This window comes from Perissodus microlepis, chromosome 22 (genome assembly GCF_051167445.1).
Source record: "Perissodus microlepis isolate ML-2025 ecotype Zambia chromosome 22, ASM5116744v1, whole genome shotgun sequence".
NCBI lineage: Eukaryota > Metazoa > Chordata > Actinopteri > Cichliformes > Cichlidae > Perissodus > Perissodus microlepis.
In genome coordinates this window covers 16,509,945-16,522,448 of record NC_140481.1, presented here as the reverse complement: position 1 = coordinate 16,522,448, position 12,504 = coordinate 16,509,945, and the positions used below count along the sequence as shown (strand labels likewise).

At 40.4% G+C, this 12,504-nt stretch overlaps 1 protein-coding gene across 3 annotated transcripts in view; it reads right to left on the bottom strand.

Moving 5' to 3' along the window:
* Positions 1–5,802: 5,802 nt before the first annotated feature.
* The window catches only part of LOC146362827 (uncharacterized), a 58,685-nt gene continuing 51,983 nt past the window's right edge, over positions 5,803–12,504 (bottom strand). For 2 of the 3 annotated variants that reach the window (XM_084920178.1, XM_084920180.1), the window contains 12 exons: positions 12,064–12,171; positions 11,889–11,978; positions 11,681–11,809; positions 11,518–11,589; positions 11,153–11,407; positions 10,988–11,071; positions 10,768–10,901; positions 10,555–10,680; positions 10,399–10,456; positions 10,223–10,321; positions 10,037–10,132; positions 5,803–7,778 (listed from right to left, as the gene is read on the bottom strand). In XM_084920178.1, coding sequence (XP_084776304.1) covers positions 6,457–7,778; positions 10,037–10,132; positions 10,223–10,321; positions 10,399–10,456; positions 10,555–10,680; positions 10,768–10,901; positions 10,988–11,071; positions 11,153–11,407; positions 11,518–11,589; positions 11,681–11,809; positions 11,889–11,978; positions 12,064–12,171 — 2,573 coding nt within the window. In that variant the 3' untranslated portion in view covers positions 5,803–6,456. The remainder of the gene's footprint in view (positions 7,779–10,036; positions 10,133–10,222; positions 10,322–10,398; positions 10,457–10,554; positions 10,681–10,767; positions 10,902–10,987; positions 11,072–11,152; positions 11,408–11,517; positions 11,590–11,680; positions 11,810–11,888; positions 11,979–12,063; positions 12,172–12,504) is intronic. The other variant, XM_084920179.1, reaches the window with a different exon arrangement.

Sequence of the window (12,504 nt, the reverse complement as noted above, 5' to 3'; positions counted from 1 at the left end):
AGGCCAACTTTTGGACCATCTAGTTGTCTTTATGACTGCTGTAGTACATGCACCACATTTGCGCATCAGAAAGTGCCAAACAGTGAGAAAATGTCAAGCTCTCCCAAGTACCACTATGAAAGCATGAAACTCATAAATCTTACAACACTAAATTCCAATCTGTTACTAAAGTGAAAAGTCACATAGGTTAAAATAAAATAAAAAATCTAAAAGATCCCTTCACCTGAACTCGACCAACTTCGACTGACTCCTTCGCTACAGCCCTTTTTATTGTCACATACATGAATATGCAATCGCAAATACACGTGACATTCTCAAGCAGGCATATATGCATCAATGTCTGTATTCTGTGTGTGGGGGTGTGTGTGTTTTCAGCCATACCATACATAGACATACGACCTTTCAATGAACTTAATGTGTGTGTATGAGGTATGGAGAAAAGGTATGCAGTAAAGCAGAAGTAAGCGTCTTGCTAAACTATAAAAACAGGAACTTGCAATAGTTCATGTCTCAAATGGACATTTAAAGGTGTGAAGTCTCGCACTTTTATAGAACAGAACAGTCTGGTTTCTAAAGCTATAACGGAAATTATAATGTCGAGGCTGCTTCCTCTCATCTCATGGTACACAAGTGCACACAGAATCTTATCAGACCTAATAAGGATATGATTTTTAATCAGCCTACAACTGATTATATATTTCTAAGCATAAATAACAATATAAAAAATATGAACTCTCACAGATAGAATGTCTGACCCTTAGTAGTCTGCAAAGACTCTGTGTACCATAAAAGAGGAGTACGTTCACTCCTTTTCCAGAGTGTCCTGGCATACCACACATATTCTAAGGTCATGAGAGAGTTTGCGCCTTCTCTTTCTGATATGTGGTATGGTAAACACATCTATATCTGTTTGAGTATAAGAGCCTTTTGTTTAGGTGAACTGCTGGACTCCCTAGTGCCAGTAGGGAGCCTTCACAGGGTCACCTTTTGACACACACACATACATAACACTTCTATTTTTGGAGTGTATTTTTTATGTATCTGTATTATATTATACATACGCATTAAAAGTGAATCTCTGTCCAAAAAATGCACTCAGTTTACTTCTTACTCACCATGAGCATCATTCATTATTCTCCCCCAGTAATTAAGATTAGGATATGTATTTTTTTTTATTCCAATCCATTCTTCTTTTGCAGTAGTAGTCTTTTAAGATTATTTAAATAACCTTTATCAGATTTGATGGTTTTGTTACAGACTTTTCAAAAGAGTGTTTTGCTTTTCTTTCACAAATGTGGGGATTAAATTGTGTTAAAATGCACAAAACAGCGATGTCATGTTTTGTGACGAGGACCCAGGCACAGAGAGACGAATTTAAGAATCTTATGATTTAATTTAAAAAAATTGCAGACTTGCACAGAGATGGTAAAATTATGATGATTGATAACGGAGATGAAGACAACAGACGACGAGGACATTGAGTAGCAGGGGTTTAAATGCACCTAGGAGACAGTCAGAGAGAACTCGGGACGACTGGAGACATTTAAGGACAGGACTGACAGGAAAGAAGTCTCATCGTGACGAGTAAAGATGATCTTGCCTGGCTGGGCAGCTCTCTGGGTTCTCAGCACCCTCAAAGCTCTGATCCTAGAATTGCCTCTGTGCTAACATATCTTTGAAAACAAAGCCAGAAGGAGCCTTGCACAGACTTTAGTGTTATCTCATGAGAAGAATGACCTTGTGTCTTCCACAAATGCTGCAGAGACAAAGCAAAAAAGGTTTCAGCAAACATGAGGGGGGCTGTTTAGGCCAGCTGGTACCAGTCTAAGGACAGCCTGAGGGATGGTAAGAAATGCGATACAAATGTAACCCTATTCTGATTTGTGATATAAGGGATACAGTACAAGTTTCTGTCCATGCTTGTAAACAATAAAGATACTATGACTCTATATGTACTATGATACTATGTAACTAAAGAACTGCATTTCTAACCTTGCCTGTGGAAAACTGTTCATTTCCCCAACAGCACACACATACAGTTTTGCTCTCATTGTTATGGCGAGTGAACTACTCAGCCTAATTTCTATGAAATGAAAATCTGATCTCGTCCCTTGTTGGAGTTCAGCTATGAAAAAACTGCTTTCCAGGGACCTTTTTACCACTATCAGTGGGTTGCTATGACCTGTAAGACTCCACTATCTCACTCCCGAGTCAAAGCATCGTCCATCAGAGGAGCACAGGCACCGGCCGCCTTCCACTGAATTCAAAATGTGGCCATGAAAACTCTGTTGATTAAAACACAGCACACAGAGAATATTTCTCTGGCAGATACTCGCGTTTACTATATTGATGAGTCGTGCCTATTAATATATAAGATACTATATATAAGATACTATATATAAGATACTAAGTCGCTCCGATGGGTGTCCGTGTTGAATAAGACTTACAGTAGGGAGTGATTTGAGTTCTCAAATGGAGTATAAAGGTGGTAAAAAACATATCAGTCTGTGTTTTGTATATATCATTTTAAAGACTCCAGAGTTGTTGTTTTTTTAGTGTAAATGATGTAAAATCAAAAACATAAATTGCTGACCCTGGGACTAAGCTCCTCTCTTTGTAACTGGGTTCTGGACTTCCTGACCAACAGACCGCAGTCTGTGAGGATCCACAACGTCTCCTCATCTTCCATAGTCCTCAACACTGGCTAGCCTCAGGGCTGTGTGCCAAGCCCCCTCCTGTTCACGCTGCTTACATATGACTGCTCACCCAACCACCCAGGCTGTCATATTGTAAAGTTTGCGGACAATGATGAGACCGGCTACAGGAAGTAGGTGGAACACTTAGAGGACTGGTGCAGGAAAAACAACACTTCCAGGCTGATCAGGAAGTCTCACCAGAGGCTCTACTTTCTGAGGAGGTTGAAGCGTGCGGGAATGGAGAGCTCAGTCCTCATCTCATTTTACAGGTGTGCAGTGGAGAGTGTTCTGTGCTCTGGCATCAACATGTGGCATGGAAACGGCACTGTGGCAGAGAGGAAAGCTCTACAGAGGGTGATGAAGGCTGCGCAGAGAGTTGTCGGAGGCAGCCTCCCAACCGTCACAGACATATACACCTCCAGATGCAGGAAGATGGCCACCTGTATCATGAAGGACCCCACTCAGCCAGCACACACACTCTTTGTCCGCTCCACTCAGGCAGGAGGCTGAGGAGCATCAAGTGCAAAACCACCAGACTGAGAAACAGCTTCATTCCAGAAGCTGTGAGACTTTCTCAATACATAAATGGACAAGAACTGCTATTGTAGCACCTTAATCACTACTCACACTGTCACTTTATCAATGCTGGTCATCATGCCCTTTGCTGCTAAAGTATTTATTTACACCTATATTTATACCTACACTCGATACCCATACTCCATACTGGTACTCAGGTTGCTGCACTCTACTTATAGTATTATTTCTTGTATTGTTTTATGACTTGTCATTCCTGTTTGTTAAAAAAAACAAAAAAACAAAAGAAAAACAAAATTAAAAACCCCAACTATTCATTTATTACTTAAAAAAAAAAAAAAAAAAAATTCTGTTTCTTCATTATTTTGTTTCTTTTCACTCTGGGACCGTGTGTACATAATTTCATTCCACCTCATGTTAACATGTGATGCGAAGGACAATAAAGCTCCTTGAAACACACGGATTAACTGATGATTACTGAATGAATAATGATTATGGTTTTGACACATGTTTTAAACTGAAATAAGTCCAAAGGTCACAGAGGTTATATTTATGCAACACTCAGCATCATGCACAGTGAGACATAAGGGGAAAAAATCAGCTTTGATATCATAACAGACAGGTAGCAGGTTTTTTTTGTCAAGTTGCTACAACTGTGCATGATTTATGAGGAAGTAGTTGCTGTGAAGTTCTTCAAGGTCTGGCCTTGCTTGGCCTGAAAGTTCCAACAAATACCTCACATGTGGGGGAGGCCGGTCACAAGCTGATGAAAACCCCCCCCAAGTTGCCTCAGACATGCTCTCCTTTTCTCTTTCCCACGCTTATATTCTTACCACACTGAGAAATATCTCATTTTCAATATAAACAAAAGCACAGGGGGACAAGTGGATAAACCTGAATGTATTAAGCACAGTTGTCAAGGTCATGTTCATCTTCTTAAAGATTGCACAAGAAAGAAATTCAACCTCCAGGTTAATTCTACATTCTGGGTCATCATCTACAGCGTTAGCTTTACTGTTACTGTAGCAGAGAGAAAATGCTGTTTCAGAATGGTCTCAAAGTGCTTTGATGCTCTCTACTCTGCAGACACAGCTAAACACATTTATGCCTTTCTGCCCTCCAACGATGCAGCTAAAAAATTTAAAGGGAACATTTAAATTGCACATCAGAACCAAAGTCATAACCCATATGAATTTTTTAAAATATATTTATTTTTTAACAGTGTATGTTCCCCTAAGGTTTCCAACCTGTCATTTGGTGTAAAGTTTTAATATCTGGCGTTTGCACATTTTCCAGGAAAACACGGCGTCTTTTCACAAGTCCCTACACAGTTTACACGATCTATGTCAACGTCTGTGGGTACAAATAACATCACCAGTCAAAAACCTGCCTGCTCTACCTCAGATACAGAATGCGTACTTCCTGACATACTCATTAGGCGCAAACGCTGTTAATATAGAGACAGAACAAAATAACACTGTAGTGTTCTTTCATAATCAGCAGGGCAATAGAGCAAAGGGAGCAACAGCTTTGTTACAAGATCGGTACACTGTGGTTACAATGGCGTCAGTTTCCTGTTCTGAGGCGACAGGCATACATCCAGTGAGAGCTTCTGCAGCGCATTGGTTTCAAATCTTCACATTGTGCCTTCAGAGATGCTCTTCTGCATACCTTATGCAAGTTACTGTTTGCATCCACTTCTGACCTTTATGTCCCAACAAGGAGTTTTCTCCCAGAGATCTGCCACTTTTTTTCCCCCTATTTTTGGACCCTTGACCTATAGATGGCTGTGAAGAAACCAACAATAGTTGTGTCCTTCCATTAATCTGGGTCCTCATATGTTACCTGTCAACTTGTTAATTCATTATTTCACTGTAAATAAAATGTTGCTCTTCTATATGAGATTAATATATAGATATATTTCTTATGCCTGCAGTTGTAACCATTCATAAGTTCTGTTCAATTTTATTTATATCCACCAAATCACAAGAGTTACCTCAAGGCGGTTTATATTGTAAAGACCCTACAATAACACTGGGAAAATATCTCACATGACCCCCTATGAGCAAGTGCTTTGGCAAAAGCAGGATGGAAAACCTCCCTCTCAACAGGAGGAAACCTTTGGCAGACCCAGGTTCAGGAAGGGAGACCGGACAAAGACACACCGTGGAAAAGATAGGTTAATAACTACTAATGAGTAAATGCGGTGTTTTTAAAAAGTGAGTGAAGAAGAAACCTTGCAATCTGGGAGACATGCAGATAAGCAGGCTAGACCTAGTGCAGCATGACTGGGAGGATTCACAGTCATCTGATCCAGGACTCACTATAAACTCCATCACAAAGGCAAGTTTCAAGCTTAATATTAAAATAGAGAATGTGTCTCTCTCCCTTCCCCTTAAAGTTTGTGCCCAATCATACACAGATCTCCCTTTAGTGTATAGGCAAGCACACAGCAAAACACTTCATCTCAGACCCCATAAAAAATACTTTTGTTTAAGAGGAAGTTTCCCTCCCTTTTATTCATCAGACAAACGAAATCTATTATTAACTGGTCAAAAACAAAAATCAAACATCAAGTTTTTGTTTTTTTAATCAAAAATCAGCCAACAAAACATAAAAACCCACAAATATATATATAAACTGCTATTATCAGATTTAAAACAAGCTACAAATAAATGAGATTTCGTCACACTCTTCATACTGAATACAAACAGTTTTAAACATAACTTTTTGCTACTTGCACAGAAAATCTGTGCGCTTTACTCAAAATGAACCACAGGGCAAAAAACAAAACAAAGTTTTAACAGGCTAAATCTAGCTTCTTAAATGTGATCAGAACATGTGCTGTACAGGAGTGCCAGTGAAAACACAGAAACACTGAGAAAAAGGCAGCGAACGTGTCAATTTGCACCTCAGGTTTTCCAAATGCTAACGATAGCTAGTGACCAACTATAAGATAATGAATTCTCTTTTTTTTTTTTAAAGGGGGGAGAAAAAAAAAAAAAAAAAAAAAAAAAAAGAAAGAAAGGATTAAATATGCATGTTAAACTATCCATTTAAACATTACTTTGAAAGAATAAAACTAGCTTAATATGGCATGAATTTTTTTTTTTTTTTTTTTTTTTTTTTTAATTCCCCCCCTCCCCAAAAAACAGTATGAGAAAAATCAAATGTCAAAACGCACAACAGCAAACGTTTTTTTGTAGAAAAACCAAAAACCAGTCACTTATCTCCTCATCACTGATGGGTAGTAGTGCAACATATCCAAGCTCACCCATCCTGGAGTCACCGCAGATTGCCCAAATAACTGCAAACTTGAATGGCTGATGGCCAGCTGTGGATAAAAATTTCCCGGGTAGATTGCTGCTGCAGAGTATCCTTCACTTGGGTTTAAAGCTCCAGTATAAACTTGAGGGTTTTCTCCTGTTGTGTAACCTAATACGGCCTGAGGCGGTGCGTACCCTGGATGTGAACTTGCGACATAAGGCATTTGGCTGTGTGACTCGTATCCGGTTGAAGGCACCAAAAAGTCAGTGGGGTTGTCTCCAGAAATTGTAGGGAAACTGCCCTGATGGCTGCTGTTCACCTCGGTGTGGGGCTGTTCTGTATAACGTCCCATAAACCTTTGCGTCAGCCTCTCGGTTACAATGGTACTGATGGGCAACTGGCCAACTCCAGAGCTCTCAGCCTCTGAGTCAGCATGTGGCTGTGGGATCTGTCCTGGGTTATGGCTGGTGTCTGTATAGCAAACAGGGCTGAAATGTTCAAAGACGCTTTGATCAGCAATAGTTGGTGGATGCTGTGGGTCTTTGGGCTCAACAGTGGCAGTAGTAGCCCTTGCACCAGATGCAGCTTCAACCTTAAAAGGATTCCCAGTCATCAAATGGTCCAGGGAAGATGAAGTGTCTTCTGAGCTTCCACTCAGACTGACGCGTTGGTTCTCACTGCCTGCATTAGCAGGGTTTCCTGTCAGAGGCACGCTTTTAAATGAGCCAGAGGAAGTTGGAGTTTTTGTCACTGTATGCAAATTCAACCTATTTTCCACACTTTCAGATGAACCGGCAGCACAGGAGTCCAAAGTCTCAACAGTATCAGGAGCTTTCATTCTACATTCTCTCAGCACAGCAATCAGGTGTGCAAACAATCTCCAGTCTACATCATTTCTGCATGGCAAAGTATCAGCTGGCCTTTCCCTGGATGGGAGACACTGATCTCTGGGAGGCACTGACAGCGTTTGGCTGATAGTAGGATTAGCAGCCGAAGAGCATGCTGGTTCTGAGTGCGCCTCTTCCTGTTTCACATGCAAGCAGAGGGCAGGCTGCTGATAGTCAGAGACTGGTGGCGTGAGCTTTGGTTGCACAGGAGGCTTATAGCAGGTCTCTTCAGGGCTGAGACATGAGCCAGGATGGGGCAACAGTGAGGCAACAGGATCATCCTTCGAGCTGGAGCCGCTCACATTGAGAGGACTCTGGAGTCCTCTTTCTTTGAACCCATCCAAGTCACCAACCATTTGAGTTGCCTCTAACTGAGGCTCCTGTGTGAGTTGAGCTGAAAAAAAACAAAACAAAACAAAAAAAAACAGAATAGCACAAGAAACACAATTAGAGCCTGCAGAAATAAAAAATCTTTTTTTTTTTTTTTTTTCTCTCTTTCCACACTCTTTGAATAATCTCCATCTCCAAACCCATGGAGAAGTTTCTTAATTTCAAAAACCTATAAACACATTAGTATAATGTAGATGCCACGCTGAATTTGGCTGATTTCATCATACACTCGCAAACACACGGTTAAACTGTCACTGTTCATGCAGTTCACAGCACAGGTGAGGTTGGTAAACCAATCAGATTACAGCACTAATATACTAATACTAAATATATACATATGTCTGCCAGTGGCGTATAACGCAAAATGGAAACATGCAGAGCCGGGTTAGCAAGCTTCACCTCACTTTTATTTTGAGCCTCCTCACCCCTCCTGCCCATCACTGAGAAATCGAGGAGCAAGGAGGAGGGAGGAGGCTTGGCGGTAGAGCAATAGCTGAAAATTTGCAGGTCTTTATCCTTTGTAAAAGCTTATGGACCTGCGATGAAAAGACAATGCATCAGTTATTTATAGTCCCCTACGCTGTAAAATAAGAATGTGTTTATGTGAAAGAAATAAAAGTGAACATCTGGAGCCTATCCCAGCTACTGTAGGGCCAGAGTACCAATCATAGTCAAAACTGGAAACCTACAGCCAATTTTGTGACACTGATGCAGTCATGCCTCTTAAATCATTACTGTAACAAAGATGCACAAAGGCAAAGCAAACTAACAGTGTGAAGCTCAATGCAAGAGGAAGCCAAATGCAGAGTTAGCTCACCTGACTCACAAACCATTACACTTCAAATTACTGCAATAGGTGAAGCACAAAAACAACATTGCAGGCTTTGTCGTCAATAGTTGCTTGTATTGCTCAAACTCAAATTAAAACTAGTTACTCAATAGAGGATAAGTTGTCCCATCAACCACTTTAAATAGCACAAAAATCTAATTTATATTGGCACGTTCAAATTTAAAACTCAGAACAGAAATGTACAAGAAATTCATACATGGTTCTGCGTTGAGCTCAAGTCAAATTTTATATAGTTGGGAATATTATTATTATTATTATTATTATTATTATTATTATTATTATTATTATTATTATTTACAACTACCATTGAATTTGTAAGCTTGTTCACATACAGAGAAATAAATATTAGCTAATATTGAGGGCAGTTTTATTTTATGGAGAGACAGCATATCAACCAAAAATCAATAAAAACACCTTAAATAAAAGTTACATATTGATGTGTATGCTATTGAGTGAAACAGGTATTTGATCACCACACAAACAAATGACTTAGTAGTAGAAACCCTTGTTCAGTAACACAGTGGTAAGACGTTTCTTGTAGTTGGCCCCCAGGTCAGAAATCTCCAGAGTGATTTTGGACCACCACTCTTTACAGAAACTAAAATAATAAAGTTGAAATAAAGCTTTCGAGTTGCTAAGCAGGAACCAAGAAACAAAACTTCACTTCCCTGCACAGATTTTATTTTATTATTAGTATTTTTATTTATTTATTTATTTTTTTTAAATAGGATTGAGGACTGAGGTCTAGGCAGTACACGGCCCTGACTATTGGCCCCTCAACGCAGTGAGGTCATCCTGTACCCTTGGCAGAAAAACTGGCCCAAAACAATCTTTTCTTCCTCCAGTTTGACAATGAGGATGGTGTTCATATATTTCTCTTCCTCCAAACACAGCAGGTCGAGTTACCAAAGAGCGCAATTTTGATTTCCATCTGTCCACAGCACTTTCTTCCAAGTCTTCTCTGATGTTCACTGCCAAACTTAAGATGGGCCTGCACATGCGTCTTCCAGAGCAAGGAGATCTTTGTCAGTTTTCAGTCTATCACAGTATAGCGTGTTACCGATGATGTTCTTGGCAACAACCTCCTAGTGTTTACTTTTGGGCTGATCCTCCACCTCTCTCATGATCATCCTCACCCCACAAGGCAAGATCTTGAATGGAGCTCCAGACTGAGGGTGACTGAAGGTCATTTTATATTTCTTCAAATACTTATTTCACTCAATGACGTGCAAATCAACTGCAACTTTTATGTCATATAATTTTTTGGAAAGTTTGGTTGACATTCAGTCTCTCACCATCAATAAAAAAAACTTACATAAAAATTAAAGTAAAAAACTCAGCTGGGCATCAAATAATTAATTCCCCCTGAGCCTATGGAAAAAGTTCAGTTTTGGAAAAGCGACCACTCTCACCATTGTCACTTCTCTGGTATCGCTCAGCTCTATGAGCTGATTGCATTTCTGTGGAAAGAGACTCATTTGGACCTGGCCGCTCATCAGACTGCTGACCTGTGCAACAGAAAGCAGAGGTCACACTTCATACTCCTCCTCCAGTTAACATAAAGAAGATGAAACATCGATTTAGCCGTTTGGACTCACTGTTGTGCTGTGGTACCAAGACCCTGTGTTCATCGTTGTCCTGCGCCATGCCCAGTTTACTTGATTTGTCCGTATGCATATTTTGCAACATTTTTATAGCTGAAGAACAAACACAGTTACTGTGTATTCACTTCACCTAAACTGTGTGGACAGTTATAACTTGATCTTATTGTTACCTTCACTGAATGGAGCTGTCTGAACACGTTCATGCAACTCCTTTCTCAGCGTAGTAACCTGTGTACAAAAAGGGGGAAAATATTATTACTATTGTCACTGATGTCAAAGCAGATGAATCGAGCCAATCTTTATAGTATATGGTCTTAACAGCCTACCTTTGGACTTTCATCTTGCTCCCGCTCTGAGAGCTTCCAGGAAACTTTCTTTAAGAGTTCCAGTTTCTTGTCTAAAGGCAGGTCTTCATCCCAGAACTTGTGGAGAAACTGAGGGTATACTTTCCGCTGAAAGACATTTTAAAAATTGTAGGAACATATGCTGATCACTTATTATTCAAACATTTGAAAAACCATTATTAGGACAATACACACCATGTATTCGAGCTGGTGCTCAGAGCTGACCATGTGCTGACAGACGTCGCGGTGAGAGAGCGCCTTCTCGCAGCACGTGCATAAGAAAAGGGTTTCCAAAGAAATCCCGCGGCACTCCAACACATAACCCTTACCTGATGGAGAAACACCAGGGGGCACAAAGAGTTAGATAAAGTAATGAGAGTGGAAAGGAGTTTCAGTGTAGGATGGAGACACCTACCAACAATTGGTTCAGCATCCAGTCCCTTTGTATTCAAGAATATGGACAAATTGCTGTCAGAACTAGAGCGCCGATTTCTTCCCTCTGTGGTAGCACAGACACAATAAAGAGTTTTTACTTTCAATCATAAAATGAAACAACACCATCAACACCACCGCCACCAACCTGTTGGAGTTCTTAAGAATGCCTGTGATGCACTGTGCTCTTCTGATACTGGATTGCCTCTAGACACGAGGTCCATCTTCTGCCTTGGTCTCAGCTGGTTCTGCCCTTCTGGATGAGCTGAAGCAGCTACAGGGAGTGGCTCTGAGCAGCTGAATTTGACAGTCAAAGGTTTTTGCGCGCATGCTGGCATGTTGTCCTGAGATTCTTCACTCTTCGGCTGCTTTGGTCTGTGGTCTCTAGCGCCGCCACGAAGCTCTGCCAAAACAAAGTTTCTACATTATGACTTCTGCTAAAATGAGTTAAAGCAAGAAGAGAACCTATAAAATGTTACAGAAACAGAATATGTAAAAATGCTCTATATTTACCAGGACACTGCATTTCAGACATAACTTCAGTGCAAGTCTGAACCTCTACATCTTCCTCTAAATCCTCAATTTCTAAATTATGTAGAAGAGATCTATTACTTCAACTTTAAACATTTTATGTGTGATTCTATAAAAAAGCCAGTGACAAGCATGGATGCATTACCTGCTGTTTCCTCGTCTTCAAGCTCGTCCAGAATCATGTCATCAGATTGTATGTCTTCACCTTCCGAGCTCTGTCCGATTGGCTTCGATGCAGCCAGGTCCGCCTCCACTTTTGAGTTCGAGGTCATTTCTGAGTTAACAGAAACAAATAGGTTTTGAATATGATTTTTCTTTCTTAAAGATATATTCATTTGCATTTGGGGTCTCACCTTCTTTCTGGATCAACAGTGCCTGGTGCTGGTTTTTGTTCTCCACCGCTGGACATTCGTAAGTAGAAAGTTCTGACATTTTATTTATCCCTAAGAGACAATAAATGCATTTTTGAAATCAGCTGCTGGTATCCATAAACTAGGACCTGTTTGGAGCTTTTAATGTCTTATTTACCATCATCTGAGCTTGAAACGTCGCATGGACTGGCAGAGGCAGAATCAGCTGGGGAGGTTGATGAGAGCCGCAAGCTTCTCTGATTCATTGACTTCACATATTTGACAGCTGAGAATCAAAAGATGGACAGGAAAAGAGTTCAAATCTGTGACTGCTTTGTCTATAAACTACACATACAGTACACTCATCAGATACATGGCTAATTAGTTACTGTACATCTTTCTGAGGCAGCTAAGATCTTTTAATGTCTGTTGTACAATGTGTCTTTTGTGGCCATCCTCTATGCATTTACATGCTAGGACAGCAGGTTGACAGTTGCAGATGCCGACAGATTCAATAAACTGATCAGCAAAGGCAGTAACGTTTTGGGGAGTGAGCTGGACTCAAGGTGATGTCGGGAACCGGTTGTTGTCCAAGATAAGGACAACGCTTGACACTACC